We start from the raw sequence: 15951 nt of genomic DNA on the forward strand, positions 1-15951 counted from the left end.
ACAGAAGAGGGAAAGTCAGCCCTGCCTACGCGTGCCCTGCGTAACTGCAGCCGCCTCGGCGCGGCAAAGCCCGGGAACTCCGGGCGCCTGCGCCGCCGCGGCGATTCGGCGCAGTGGACCAGCACTGAGAAAGAGGGAGACAGCGACGCACCTGCGCGAAGCGGGCCGCGGCGGGCACAGCCAGTCCAGTGCGTTTGCGCGAAGCAGGGGCGGGTGGAGAACAGCGCACCAGCTCGCGGTGCGCCTGCGCAGAGGGCTGCGTGGCGCGGCGGCGGGCCGGGCCCGTGCGGAGTGAGTGGCGCTGCGGGTGGGGCCGTCGGCGGCGCTGGTGAGCCTTGCGGAGCTGGGCGGTGCCGAGGAGGAGGGGGTGGCGGCCAGGGTCTGACGCGTCCCGGTTCCTGGGGGCCTCGCTTGCTTATTTATTTATTTATTGTGGGTTCCTCCGAGTGTGCGCGCGCTCTCGCTGTTCAGCGGGGAGGGGGTGGGGGGAGGGCCCGGGAGAAGGGGAGTTGGAGCGGGGTCGAAACGCCGCGTGACTCGTAGGTAAGGGAACGCGGAGCCGTCGCCGCAGCCTCCGCCACCGAGAAGCCCTTGTTCCCGCTGCCGGGAGAACAGTCTGTGCCGACAAGATGGCGGACGGGGAGCTGAACGTGGACAGTCTCATCACCCGACTGCTGGAGGGTGAGTGCGGGCCCGGCCTGGCTGCGGGGAGGGCTGTCCCCCAGGTCCCCTCGCCCCTGCCGCCGCGCCCGAAACCTAAGGGGCCCCTTCCCGCCGCGAGGCGAGTCTCTTGGAGCGCGGCGGGGTGGATGAGCCGAGGAGGGGGCGAAGAGGCTGCTGAGCGCGGAGGAGCGGCCTCCGGAGCGCAGTGGAGGGAGGCCGGGGGAGAGAGGCCGGACCCTCGGAGACCAAGGCTCGCCGGCTTGGGAATCAGGGGAGCCCATCTGCGAGAGACAGCCTTTCAGAAAGGCCGCTGGGCTCCCCCGGCTGTCGTGCTCTCCTCCGGTGACCCTTCGTAGGAGGGTGCAAGGATGCCTGCCACTAGGCATTGTATGTCCGCGCTGTGCAGTTCTTCTCCCATCTCTTTGTGCATTGCCCTTGGCTGCCTCTGCTAGTTGTTCTGGGAGTAAATTTTGTAAATTAAAAACAACAGAAGAAGAACCCTCGGCTTTAATAGGATTTTTTCGTTTGTTCTGCGTTCTTACACGATGCTATAGAACGGATAGAGAGGATAAAATTAGCGGGAATTTACCTACTATTATTTGGCGTAATAACAAAATCTTTGATGGGGCTGAAGATGAACGTAGGAAATAAGCATTAGGTAGACAGGCTGGCTGAAGGATTGGCTTTTGGGTTTGAAACTGTAACAGGTTAGAGCTTAATTTCTGCACAGACTTAGAAAAGGATTTTTGGAAAGCCTCTCCCGTGTTTCTGAAGGTCTTCGTAGCATTTTAAGTCTTCTGGGCCCTGGTGTTAAGCATGTTACAAGTCTTCGTAGCATTTTAAGTTTCCGGGCCCTGGTGTTTTAATTGAAGTTTGATGTTTTTTGGGAAGGTAAGGGGAAAGGGAAGCTGTGGACAGGCCAGGAGTTAAATATCGACTTTATTGCAGGATATTTTTCAAAGTTAAATGCAGTCTTCTGCCAAAAAGTCTCTTCTCCTTAAAATTTGCGTCGTCACTCAGTATTTTGTGAGCGAGTAGAAAGGCGTTTTATTTTAAAACAATTTAGAATCCGCTTGTCACATACCCTCGAAGGATTGCACATGGGCTGCTATTTTGTGTTTTCAAATTACCTGAAGATAATTGTTTACTACAGTTAGGCATATGTACTTATTTGGCAAATCAACGAAGGTAGTATGATTTGCAGGGCAGGAAGCTAATTATTTTTTCAACGAAAATGTCGGTATCTAAAACATTAACTCTGTGTGTACTGGTTCTGTAACTAAATGCTGTTTATTTGCTCCAGATGTGAAAGGTTTCCAGCAATCTTAAGACTAAATAGGATCAAAAGTTTTACCGGGAACTATTATTTACCTTTTCCTTTACTATCAAGTTATTCCTGGGAGGCCCCCTGGTGCCTGCAGTCAGTGTTCACTGCTGAAGACTTTTGTCTTTAATAGATGTGGACATCTTAATGGGTCTGTGAGAAATTTGGTATGAAAAAAATTATAGTTTGTAACTGTGCATTTCTCTATGAGAAAATACAGTTTTTAAAAAACGTTTATTTCTTGGTAACATTTGGGAAAGATTAGGCCTACCAGCATTTTCATTTTTAAAATCTGATTAAATATTTTTAAAATTTCATCTTCTTTATATTTTGGACAACCGTTTTAAATTTTTTTAGTAAGAATTTTAGTCCAGGCTCGGCGCCTATAGCTCAACCGGCTAAGGCGCCAGCCACGTACACCTAAGGTGGCGGGTTCGAATCCCCAGCCCGGACCTGCCAAACAACAATGACAGCTGCAACCAAAAAATAGCCGGGCGTTGTGGTGGGCGCCTGTGGTCCCAGCTACTTGGGAGGCAGAGGCAGGAGAATCGCCCAAGCCCAGGAGTTGGAGGTTGCTGTGAGCTGTGATGCCATGGCACTCTACCCAGGAGGACAGCTTGAGGTTCTGTCTCAAAAAAAAAAAAAAAAAAAAAAAATTTTAGTCCAAAACACTTCTTCCTTTTTCAGCAAAGTTTTATTGACCTCTTTTGTGCCAGACACTGGGAATCTTGCAAAGATAAGCCGTAGGTCTCTTCAGTCAAAGAGCTCCCAGACTAAGCAAGTGATTTTCAGGCCTTTTCCACTCTCCTCTCTGTTTCTGTATTCCACACGCTTTATTAGTAAAGAGTTTCATTACTTCAATCTTCAAAGAAAAATTTTGCCTTGATTTTTCATTCTAATTTACTTTCTAATTTAACTCAAAGTCAAGTGATGGTATTTTTTAAAGCTGCCTAAGCAGAACAGCTATGGTTAGGTTTTTTCTTAGTGTTAAGTGAAAGTTCAAGTGAAAATTTGGCAAAAATTTTTCTACATTAGGGGAAAACATTCCACAGAACCTGATCTCATTTTAAATGCTGATTCTAGTCCCACGACATATTCCACATTCTTTTTTTGTGTATGTGTTATATCAGATTGCCGATGTGCTCTACACACTTCCAGTAAATACATTCTATGAGTTGGTTTGTGTTTTAAATAGGTATATTAAAATTGATGTAGTTTCTAAGGACATCTTAATAAATTTATCCTATTTAATATAAAACTCATTGTTTTATTTAATTTAATACTCATTGTTTTATTTGAATGGTGCATAGTCCTCCAGTATATTTTCTTGGATTAAGTTTTACTCAGAACTAAAAACCAAAGACTTTTACCACTTCATTCCCTGTAACGACCCTGTTGGCTAAATTCTTGTAGCTTATCATAGCACTCTCGACTGATTGTTTCAATTGGATCTGCTTTGTATGGGTATCCTGGAAGAATCAGTAAAAGCTTTTTACTTAAATCAGTGGTTCTCAAAGGAGTTAGGGTGGGAGTGAGAGTTTAGCAAAATTACCTGGGGAACTTTGTTCAGACTATAAATGCTGAGTTTGTTTTGGGGAAAGTGCAGTGGTCTGAGTAGAATCTGATGTGAAGGGGAGGAGGTTATTATGGAAAACTGCTGCTGGGTGGTTAAGATAATACCGGCTCTATTCCCAACCGCAGTCTTGATCCAAGTATTTAAAAACTGGGTTGTACCAGTTGATGTAATGTCTATTATACAGTATATTATATATTTGGTAATACATATGAAACTGTTGAGGGTTTTTTTTTCTGATTACAAAAGCGAAGCATTCTTATTATAGAGAAAAATAGAGAAGTATAAAAGAAAAAAGTCATCCATAATTCTACAATCCAGGGGAAACCCTTGTTGAAATTTTGATAAATTTTTACATTCACATACTTCATATCAGTAGAATATTCTTTATATAGCTTTATGAGTTATTTTTCCTGTCTTCGGAAATATCACAAAAGCTATTCGCTGTGTGATAGAACAGTTTTCTAAGTTCTTGGTTTTTTTATACGTTGCTACAAAGTTGAACTTGACAATTAATGAGTTGTAGATTGTTAGCACTGTGTAAACTTCTACAGGAGAATGTTTCTATTTGGAGTCTACTTAAGCTTTATAGAAATCTTTGCATGTATTTGTTCTGGTTTTGTTTTTAATTCATTTTTCACTTAACATTGACCTGTTTGGATTTGTGGCTGTGCTGTGATCATTTAGTGTATATCCTTTTCCTTTCTTAGGAAACAGTTTAAGGTTTAGTTAGGCTGACAGACAAAATACGTTTTCCTTTTAAGTGTCCTTTTGAAGCTTAAAAAAAAAGGAATAGATTTGAAAATGAAATAGATTGATGAAACCACATTAACCACCCTTTTAAAATGACAAATTGAGATAAAATTCACATACCATGCAGTGCACCTATTTGAAGTGTAAATGACAAATTGAGATAAAATTCACATACCATGCAGTGCACCTATTTGAAGTGTATAATTCAATGTTTTTTAGTATATCCACAGAGTTGTGCAGTCATCACCACAATCAGCTTTTGAACATTTTCTCACCTCCCCCCCAAAAAAACCTGTACCCATTAACAGACACCCCCAATTTCCCTTCATCCCAACTAGCCTCCCTCTAGTCCTCAGCAACTGCTATGGTACTTTTTGTCTCTTATGGATTTGCCTATTTGGACATTTCATATAACTGAAATATGCTGTGTGGTCTTTTGTGACTGGGTTTTTTAAAAATGTTTTTAAGGTTCATGTTGTAGTATATTATCAGTCTTTATTCCTTTTATGGCTGGATAATATTCCATTGTATGCATACACTTCATTTTTAGTTTATTCATCAGTTGATGGACAGTTGAGTTGTTTCCCCCTTTTGGCAATTGTGAATACCTGTGATGCTTCTGTCAACATTTGACTACAAGTTTTTGTGTGGACGTGCATTTTCAGTTCCCTTACATATGTAACCAGGAGTAGAATTGCTAGATCATATGGTAACTCTATGTTTTACCTTTTGAGGAACTGCCAGGTGTTTAAACCCTCTTTACTGATTAAACTGTTCAATTCTTACCCAGCAGTCTTAAAGGGTAGGAGTTTAAAGGAAGTGCTAGTCTGGCAACCTAAACTTTCACAGGGAGAGTATATATAGATCCAAGGACAAACCTTTTGAAAAAAGCATGGTGAGTGAGAGAGGTCACCTGAGAGATACTTTGCATCTCGTCTCGTATTCTGGATGAGAGACTAGACGAGGCATAAAGGTGGTGGCATACTTTTTAACTGATTTAGAGATTAGGTGTGTTTTTTTCTGTGAATTCTCTCAAGTTGGGGAAACTGACAGTTTGAAGAAGTAGCTCAAAGGTGTTTTTATTTTGCTGTTGGGATGTAGAGCTAGAGCTAATGTATAAATACACAAGGTAAGGATTCATTGGGATTTAGAAATCTATTTAATTTTAGGCTAGAGAAAGGGTTATATTAAGATAATAGGGGGACAGCGCCTGTGTCTCAAAGGAGTGAGGTAACGGTCCCATATGCCGGAGGTGGTAGGTTCAAACCCAGCCCTGGGCAAACAGCAAAAAAAAAAAAAAAAAAAAAAAAAGATAATAGGATTGATAAGGAAGATAGTAAATTGTATCAAGTAGGTTTTTTTCTCTTTTCAGATTTATCATTTAATAGAGTATGCATTTAGGTGGCATGCATTTTCAGACAGTTTCTGAAGCAAGATTTATCCTCAAGTCTTGGGTTGTAGAGAGACACGGTGAAGAAATGGTTTCTAAATGTTGGTGGGCTTAGTGGTGTGGTGGGTAGAAATTCCTAGTTGAATCTCCTAGGATTTACTTTTGATTGGATACAAATTTATATACCCTCAGGCAGTAATTACTGCTCCTTTGGTAGCTGCAGATAGTCCTTTCATGGCAATGGTTTACTCTTCTGGAAAAATAGAGGATCTGTGAAGGTGGGAGGGAGAAAGAGATAAAGATCACAGCTCTTCTTCCTTATCCTTTCTTGAGAGATTGGATCACTTTCCCTCTGCAGTTGTGGTTGTTAGTTGACAAAATGTACTTTTTAAAACCAGGTTCTCTAAAATATACCCTGTAACAGAGACTTTCCATCTGATTGATAAAATGAAAATGCTTTAATGGATGCCAAGTCTTTATTCTGCAGTTATTTTAATTGCAGGATAAAGATTTCTTAAAATGTGGAAACTCATTCCAAATGTAATAATTATAGATTGTCAGTAACTAGTGTTTCCCTGGTTTGATACAGGTCAGTCCTTGGTCTAGGTTGCACTGGTCATACAGTAGGACGAAGGCAGAATGTTGGTACTTCACTCTGCCTCTACACTATTTGCATGTGTAGCGCAGTAATTTATGAGAGTGTCTGTAACCTTCCTGAAAATCTCTGGGCCTCAGGGACCTCTCCCTTTTCAAATTAGCCTGCATCTGTGCAAGAACAAGTAGAAGTATTTATGTTATGTGCACAACCTGAGGGAACCTTGCCTTTGGTTTTTGATGCATGTCCACTTTGCATACTTTGGAGGTTTTGACACATTTTTTAACCATAAAAGAATTTTATTACAAGGAGAATGTTAATCAGAATATCCCTGAGTAGCAGAAGTTCTCATCTGGTCGGTTACAGGTGACCAGAACACTTTCTTGCTTTGAGTACAATGAATGTGCCAAAAAAGGACATTTTGGCCACTGGTAGTTCTCTCATGTAACTGTGGCTCGCCTAAGACCCATTGTGCTGCCAGTTGTGTAAAAAAAAAAAACCAAAAAGCACATACCATTATGTAGTGAAGTACATAATACTTGACAATAAATAGCTGTGTTACTAGTTTATGTATTTACATACTATTTATTATTACTTTAGAGTATATCTTTTCTACTTATTAAAAATATGTTAACTATAAAACAGCCTCAGGCAGGTCCTTCAATAGGTATTCCAGAAGAAAGCATTGTTACCATAGGAAATGATGGCTCCATTCATGTTACTGACCCTGAAGACTTTCTAGTGTGGTGTAGCTGAAGTATACATTGTATGTATTAAGTCAGTAGTAGTGTCACTCACTGCTTACTCACTGACTCTCCCAGAGCAACTTTCAGTCCTTCAAGTGCCCATGGTCAGTGCCATATGTGAATGTACCTTTTTAAAAAAAAATTTTTATACTTTTTACTGTGCCTTTTCTATGTTTGGATATACAGATACTATTTTGTTACAGTTGCCTGTAGTATTTGGTACAGTAACATGCTGTCCACATTTGTAGCTTAGGAGAAATAGACTGTGCCACATAGCCTAGGTATATAGTAGGCTATACCATCTAGGTTTGTATAAGTACACTGTAAGGCGATGTTCACAAAATTATGAAATCTCACATGTCCCCATTGGTAAACAACACACGACTGTATTTGGCTCACACCATTTTAGTCTTCTTCTAAATCCTACCTCCCATTTTCAAGATTTAGAGAAATCAAATTAAGTTTTTATAATAAAAGAAGTTTAACGATGTCTGATATTACATAGCTTCGTCTAATTTATGTCTAGTAATTATAATAATTTAAAATTTGTAAATAGGGGCTGGGTGGTGGGCTCCTGTAGTCCCAGCTATTTGGGAGGCTGAGGCAAGAGAATCGCTTAAGCCCAAGAGTTTGAGGTTGCTGTGAGCTGTGGTACCCTGGCAATCTACCGAAGGCGACAAAGTACGACTCTGTCTCAAAAAAAAAAAATTGTAAATAGTAAATTGAGAAGAAATCTGTCTAGTTGCTAGTAGGTGTCATTAGTATTGAGTGTTTACCAAATAATTGAGCCAAATTGTGAGGAAAAAATGACTATGCTTCTGAGTAAAGAACTTAAAAACCTGTTAGTGAGAAAGACTAGGGTCTAATTTTAGATAATGACGGGAAGAAATAGATTTTGTGAATTTCAGACCCCTGCCACAGGAGTTATGCGAATCCTAAATGATGTCCAATCTGGTCTTGAACTCCTGGGCTCAAGCAGTCCTCCTTCCTTGGCCTTCTAAGTAGCTGGGATTATATGCCTGTACCACTGTGCCTGGTTGATAATCATATGTTTACTCAATTAAGTCTTTATTCAAAAAATATTGATAACTTTTGATAAATGGGAGGCCATATTGCATAGTAGTTAAGGAAGGATACAGATTCTGGATGTTATTTATTTTTTTCTTTGAGACAGAGTCTCACTTTGTTGCCCTCTAGAGTGCGATAGTGTGTCATAGCTCACAGGAACCTCAAACTCTTGGGCTCAAGTGATTTTCTTGCCTCAGCCTCCTGCATAAGTAGCTACAGGCATTTGCCGCAGCACCCAGCTAGTTTTAGAGATGGGGTCTTGCTCTTGCTTAGGCTGGTCTTGGCCTTCCCAGAGTGGTAGGGGTTTAGGTGTGAGCCACCATTCCTGGCTGGGTGTTAATTTATTATTAATGTTATCTATGCCCCAATTTCTTCTGTGTATTTACAATGGTAAGTGCCTGCCTCATAGTATATCTATAAAATTAAAAAGGTAAACACTTCAAATAATTTTTGGCACATAAAAGTTCAGAAAATGTTGGCTGTTACTGCTTAGCACAAACAGCAATTTCTGCTTATGCCACTGAGCACTGGTCCTTGCCCGTGTTGATTTTTGAGAAGGCTCTGCCCTGGCAGTTGTTGTATCCTCTACTTTGTGGCCACCATTCTCATCTGTATGTACATATAAAAATTTCTTTCCTTTTCCTGTTATCCAGAGTTAGTAGTCTGACATACTATTGGTGATGCTGACAAGGAGGGGTATTTCTAGGCAGAATAAAATGGTGAAAAGTGATTTTAGGAGGTAAGTTATTTGCTTTCTTTTGGTTAGGAACTAGGGCAGTGGATCTTAAACTGATTCTTGAAACCCCTTTATATTCAACTTCCTTGTACTTTTTAAAAGAATTTAGGACAAAAGCTTTTATGTCTGTGAGTTTTATAAATACTACCCTAGAAATTAAAACTGGGGGTTTTTAAATATCCTTTTTTTTTTTTTTTTTTAAAGATACAGGTCTTGCTCTGGTTCAGGCTGGTCTTGAACCTGTGAGCTCAGGCAGTCTGCCTACCTTGACCTCCCAGAGTGCTAGGATTACAGGCATGAGCCACTGTGCCACACCTAAAATACCTTTTAATTCATTTAAAGTGACTAACTCATTATATTTTATCATAAATAGTGTTCTTGGTGAAAAGGTGACTTTATTAAAAACAAATTAGTGAAAAGAGTGCCACTGGTTCTACATTTATGCAAATCTCCTTGATGTCTATTTTAATAGACTGCTGAATTCTCATCTCCACTTGCTTCAGTCTGTTCTGATACATTGTTTTGGTTGAAGTATATGAAGAAAATCTGCATTCTTACAGATAGGTATTGGGAATGGGAGGAGTATTTTAAGAGCCATTTTAAAGGTTAGTTGTAATGCATAGACTAAAGTGGTATCAGTGAATTTTTTCATTCTCTTACATTAAGGTTCAGTGATCTTGGCTTATACTTTGAATGGATCTTAACACATGAATTTGTAATGTGCATTGGTCATTTAAAAAATACTGGTTCATCTAAGTTCTTCAGATGTCCAAATGTTGACACATCTTACTACATAATGCATTATCAGAAAGTGACATTGCTAATATTATAGTAAGCTCTCATTGGAAGAGTCTTTAAGTATGGAGAAGCTATCAGATTTCATGGTCCTGGAGACAAAATTTTCATTTTCATTTGAAAATTTCAGTTTTATCATTGGCAACACATAATTGTCTGTTGTCTTCCTTGAAATGACAGGCTGATTTTGTTCATATTCAAGAGTATCTGTTAAATATCTAGATCTGAATAATTAGTTTGTCAGCTATGTTTTCCAGTAAAAAAGGTGTTGTATGGAAAAAGTGGCTAGCTCGTCATGGAACTGATAGAGTCACACAAATGCTTTTCTTTGTGACAAAGACTATTGTGATAACTACTCCGGTATGCTACAGAAGTGCTCTGTGTGTAATTTCCATTTTATCATATAGAATATTAAAAGATGTATATTCAAAGAGTGAGGTTTGTCACCTTGGGTAGAGTGCTGTGGCATCATAGCTCACAGCAACCTCAACCTCTTGGGTTCGAGTGATCCCCTTGCCTCAGCCTCCCAAGTACCTGGGACAATGGGGTCTCACTCTGGCTCAGGCTCATCTCATGAGTTCAGGTGATCCACCCACCTTAGCCTCCCAGAGTGCTGGGATTTATAGGTGTGAGCCACTGTGCCATTCTTAAGTGAAACTGTCTGTCTGTCTGTATTTCACTGCAAGTTCATGACAGTGAACAGCACCATGACTGCTAGTACAATTTGATGGCATTGACTTGATAAGAGTTGAAATGTTAGCAGTTTTACCCACCATTGCTTTAGCACTATCAGTGCAGATGTCAACAATGAAAATAACCCTTTTCCTTCCTTGGATTCTAGAAATGTGTAGCCATCACCTATGTCTGTTATTTTTCTTCTTTACACTTTTCTCATTATACCTGATACTTGTTTACTAGTATACCTGAAATTATTTTTACTTATGATAAATCACAGACCCTTTTGAGAATTCATGAAAGCCATGAGACTTCCCAGAAAAAAAAAATTCTTTTTAATTTTTTTTTTTTTAGAGACACTTTATCACCCACAGTGGAGTGCTGTAGCATCACAGCTCACAGCAACCTCCAACTCCTAGGCTTAGGTGATTTTCTTGCCTCAGCCTCCCTAGTAGCTGGACTTACAGGCGCCCCGCTATTTTTGGAGTTGCAGTTTGGCTAGGGCCGGGTTGGAACCTGCATCCCTCGGATATGGGGCCAGCTCCCTAACCACTGAGCCACAGGCGCCACCTCCCAGAAAAATATTATTTACGTACGCAGTATTACAGATAGTTTTATACAGAGCCCCTCAACACCATCTGTGGGCTCTCAGTCCACATTAACTATTCCCATCAGACAGACTTAAGGTAAATTGAAAAGTGTGGCAGCTGCTTAATGCTTTCATTTAAAACCAAAATTCCACATTTTAGCAAATTGTAGAAATTTTACTCTTCATTTTTGTTGCTTGAAGGCAGGCTTCTGTACTGAATATGGAGAAGTTGCCAGGAAGAAAAAATTAGTCCTGATTTAAATTAACTTTGCCATTTAAATTAGTATGTAATGGGGGAGAGGTAGAGTGAGAATGAAAAAAACATCTTTTGGTTAATGAAAATAACTAAGATTTCCTGAGGCATAGGTGGTGGAATTAGTTTTGTCTTGTTTTTGTTTTTATTTTTTAATCTTGCCATTTTTTCTGTTTTAGAGAAGGCAGTTAGAAGTAAGAACTTGAAGAAAGCAGCAGATGGTTGGCAAAAAAGAAAATTTAGTTTGTACACAACACAAATAGACACTTATACCATATCACATTCCCTTTATAATTTAAAAGACCTGCACTGGAAAAATGTTTACACAAATCAGAATTTGAAATATAATGCTTGAGTACACTTTTTTGTAATCAAGAGAATACTAAGATTCTTTTGGGAGAGGATAATGCACTTAATTGAGGTTCATACTTAGTGTTCTTTGTCATCAAAATTGATTGCATGTGTTTGTTGATGTTGCTCTATAATGAGATTTTATGTATTTTATCTTAAAGATGTCTTTACACAGATAGGTACGTACTGTTAAATAGTGATGTTAGTCCAAGAGCATATGATTTTAGTTGAGCGTATTCATCCCTGGGAAAGCATTTATACAGTTCTCTTGATACTTGCCTTTTGACATGTCATCACACTGCAGATTAATCACTTTGAATAGAGGGTTAGGTGAAAGCTCCTCGAATGCACAGTAAATGTATTTTGATATATGGAAATTTTTTTGTGTGCTTGAATCAAGATCCAAAGAATGCTGTAGGTTGAGGTTGGAAAATGTATCTGCTGCAAATCTGTGTGGGAATGAAGATCTCACTTGTTTTAACTTGCTTGTGATTTGGACAGTATTAATTGTTGTCAGAGTGACTTACCATACAATATAAGTTTCGCATAAAAGTATATATATTTTTCCTTGTACTTTTTGATTGAATTTATTAAGAAACATTATCAGATTTGCAGCAAAATCTCATTTCTAAAATTATTCTGTGTTTGGAAATAGTAGCTTGAAGGTGGCTCTTGTGTAGAAAATTTCAGTATCGGCCCTGAGCGCAATAAAATCACAATAAAACTGTCACTGCTAAGCAATTGAAATCCTTTGTGGCAGGGCAAATCAGGATATTCAGCTTTTATTACTGACAAATATTTATGAAACTGACAGTGATTAAATTTATGAGAGCAAATGATGCTCACTGTTGATACTGCTAGAAGGAGACCTCATCTCTAAAAATAGCTGGGCCTCGTGGTGGGTGCTAGTGGCAGTTAAGTGGGAGGCTGAGGGTAAGCCCAGGAGTTTGAGGTTCCTGTGAGCTGTGATGCCATGGCACTCTACCAAGGATGACAGAGTGAGACTCTGTCTCAAAAAAAAAAAAAAAAAAAGATTTTTCCATAGAGTAACGGCACCATAGACTAGGGTGACCAGATTTTAACATCATTAAGGCAGGACAGGATGGTGGAGGTGGGGGCAGGGGACAGGGCAGGGCAGGGCTTGACAATGCAAACTTTGATAAGCAGTTCTCCATAATCACTTCTCAGCAATTATTTGTTATTATTAGAGTTTAACATTATAAAATTAACAAAAATAATATAAAGCTCATATTCTGGCGAAATAGCCACATGGCAGCCGAAAACCGTATATTCCCTTCTTGTTCTCCTGCCCATTCCTGCACTTTTCCCAAAAATCAGGACTTTTTTAAAACCTGCGGGACGCAGGACTGTCCCGCCAAAAGCAGGACGTCTGGTCACCCTACCATAGATTTAAAACACCTTACATATTCACAATCTTTGTAAAATTGTCCAACTAAGTTTTTATTTCTGCAACACGTGTTGTAAACATAGCTTAGCAGATTCCACTACAGGTTTTAGGCGATTCTCTTGCCTCAGCCAAGTAGCTGGGACTACAGGCGCCCAATTAGTAGTTCTACTAAAGTAGTGCTAAATTAGTTTTTCTCAGTTTCTTCAACAATATTCTGCCTGGCTTGGTGCCCATAGCTCAGTGGTTAGAGTACCAGCCATATACACAGAAGCAGGTGGGTTTAAACCCGGCCTAGGCCTGGTAAATAGCAATGACAACTGCAACAAGAAAATACCCAGGCATTGTGGCAAGTGCCTGTAGCCCCAGCTACTTGGGAGGCTGAGGCAAGACTATTTCTTAAGCCCAAGAGTTGGAGGTTGCTATGAGCTGTGATGCCACGGCACTCTATGGAGGGCAACATATGAGACTCTGTCACACCAAAAAAAAAGAAAAGAAAAAGAAAATATTCTGCCTGTAGTTCCATCCAGACTTATTCAGAGAGGCTAACTTTTCAGTCACTTCAAAGTCAGCATCAGCTCCTTGAATAAGCAACTTAGAATTGTTGGTAACATCTGCCAACAAGAGACAAGAAAAACTACGCAAAATTTTTTTTGTTATTGTTACTCCCAATGGTTATTAAGTCTTAAAGCACTGTTCTTACAGAAAGGCTAATAGTTTTAAAAATTTTATTGCCTCAGGACACATTTCTTCAATTTCTCTAATCAAACATGATTTACTTAACCCACTATTATCAAATGACTTACCTCACTTTGCTAACAAATGAGCCATGTGGAAACTAGTTGCAGGTTCATTTTCTGCTGTGATGATATTTAATTTAAAAATTTTTCTGACCATTGCTTTCTGATGAATTGGGAATATCATGATGACTGCTCACTCTGGTCATGTTGAAATACGTATATATGTGTGTGTGTGTGTATGTATTTTTTTTTAAGACAAAGTCTCAGGCTGTCACCCTGGGTAGAGTGCTATGGCATCATAGCTCACAGTAACCTCCAACTCAGGCTCAAGCTTTTGCTCAGGCTGGTTTTGAACTCCTGAGCTCAAGCAGTCCACCTTACTTGGCCTCCCAGAGTGCTGGGATTACAGGCATGAGCCACCATGCCCAGCCCATGTCAAAAAAAATGTTATTTTTGAGGCTCAGCACCTGTGGCTCAAGCGGCTAAGGCACCAACCACATACACCTAAGATGGCAGGTTCGAAGCCAACCTGGACTCATCAAACAACAATGATGGCTGCAACCAAAAAATTGGCAGGCGCCTATAGTACCAGCTACTTGGGAAGCTGAGGCAAGAGAATGACTTAAGCCCAGGAGTTGGAGGTTGCTGTGAGCTGTGATGCTGCAGCACTCTACCTAGGGTGACAGCTTGAGGCTCTATCTCAAAAAAAAAAGTGTTACTTTTGGGGGGCAGTGCCTGTGGCTCAGTGGGTAGGGTGCTGACCCCATATACTGAGGTGGCAGGTTCAAACCCGGCCCAGGCCAAACTGCAACAAAAAAATAACCGGGCATTGTGGTGGGCACCTGTAGTCCCAGCTACTCAGGAGGCTGAGGCAAGAGAATTGCCTAAGCCTGGGAGTTGGAGGTTGCTGTGAGCTGTGAGGCCATGGCACTCTACTAAGGATGATGAAGTGAGACTCTGTCTCTAAAAAAAAAAAAAAAAAAAAAAATTATTTTTTTTAACATAGCTGTGGATATATTATAACACAATGACTAACAGTTACATGACAAAATAATCTACCCTTTTTCTTTTTTCTTTTTTGAGATAGAGTCTCTGCCACATGGCAGGTGTCAAGCCCAGCTCATAGCAACCTCGCAGAACTTAGGCCTCAGCCTCCTCTGTGGCTGGGACTAAAGGTATCTGCCACAACACCCATCTAATTTTAGCAAAGATGGGTTCTTGCTCTTGATTAGGCTGGACTCGAACACCTAAGCTCAAGCAATCCCCCTGCCTTGGCCTCCCAGAGTGCTAGGATTACAGTGAGCCATGTACCCAGCCCCTCTATTGTATCTTGAAAGCACAGCATCCAAAGTCTACTTTTCTTGCTTTGACATAATGAATATGCACTGGCAATGAAAGTAAAATAAAATGTCATGGTACAGCAATAAGCAGGACACAAAAGGTGCTACCAAGTTATGACTGCATCTCTATAATGTGTAGTATGCCAAAAAGCAATGAGTGCCACGTGTAATATCTCTCCCAGATAATCAGCTCCGCCATTATGCCGTAAAAGCACCCTTTGGTAATATATTAACGAATGAGAGTGGTTGTGTTTCTGTACAACTTCATTGACACTAAAATTGGAATTTCGTATAGTTTTTTATGTGTCACAAAGTCTCTTTTATTTTGCTTTTTCCCAATCATTTAAAAATCATAAAAATTATTCTTGATCTCAAGCCATGCAAACACTGGCATTGGGTCATATTTTACCCTTAGGTCTTAGTTTACTGAGCTGTAGTTTTTCTGCCTTTGTGATGTAAACATGATTACCTTATTAGGAGTCAGGAAACCTTGGTGCTCCACTGGAATTGGGTCACATTTTACCCTTAGGCCTTAGTTTACTGAGCTGTAGTTTTTCTGCCTTTCTGATGTAAACATGATTACCTTATTAGGAGTCAGGAAACCTTGGTGCTCCTACCAAAGTTGTATGATCGATAAGGTCAAATAAAATAATGGGATTAGGGCCTGTGATGTCTAGTCCTTTGGAAGGTGTTCCTTGACATTCATTCTTCTTTTTTTTTTTAAGATAGAGTCTCACTTTGTTGCCCAGGCTAGAGTGCCAAGGCATTGGCCCAGCTCACAGCAACCTCAAACTTTTGGGTTCATATAATCTTTCTGTATTATCCTCCTAAGTAGCTGGGACTACAGGTACCTGCCATAACACCTGGCTACCTTTTTCTGTTTTTAGTAGAGACAGGGTCTGGCGCTTGCTAAGGCTGGTCTTGAACTCCTGAGCTCAAGTGATCTTCCCATCAT

At 40.3% G+C, this 15951-nt stretch overlaps 1 protein-coding gene across 1 annotated transcript in view; it reads left to right on the plus strand.

Moving 5' to 3' along the window:
* The first annotated feature begins 228 nt into the window (after positions 1-228).
* The window catches only part of PPP1CB (protein phosphatase 1 catalytic subunit beta), a 44206-nt gene continuing 28483 nt past the window's right edge, over positions 229-15951 (plus strand). Inside the window, exons 1-2 of the mRNA XM_023511836.1 lie at positions 229-328; positions 544-681. Coding sequence (XP_023367604.1) covers positions 630-681 — 52 coding nt within the window. The 5' untranslated portion in view covers positions 229-328; positions 544-629. The remainder of the gene's footprint in view (positions 329-543; positions 682-15951) is intronic.

The sequence above is a fragment of the Otolemur garnettii genome, unplaced genomic scaffold (assembly GCF_000181295.1).
Source record: "Otolemur garnettii isolate 467f Iridium unplaced genomic scaffold, OtoGar3 scaffold00022, whole genome shotgun sequence".
In the NCBI taxonomy this organism is placed as follows: domain Eukaryota; kingdom Metazoa; phylum Chordata; class Mammalia; order Primates; family Galagidae; genus Otolemur; species Otolemur garnettii.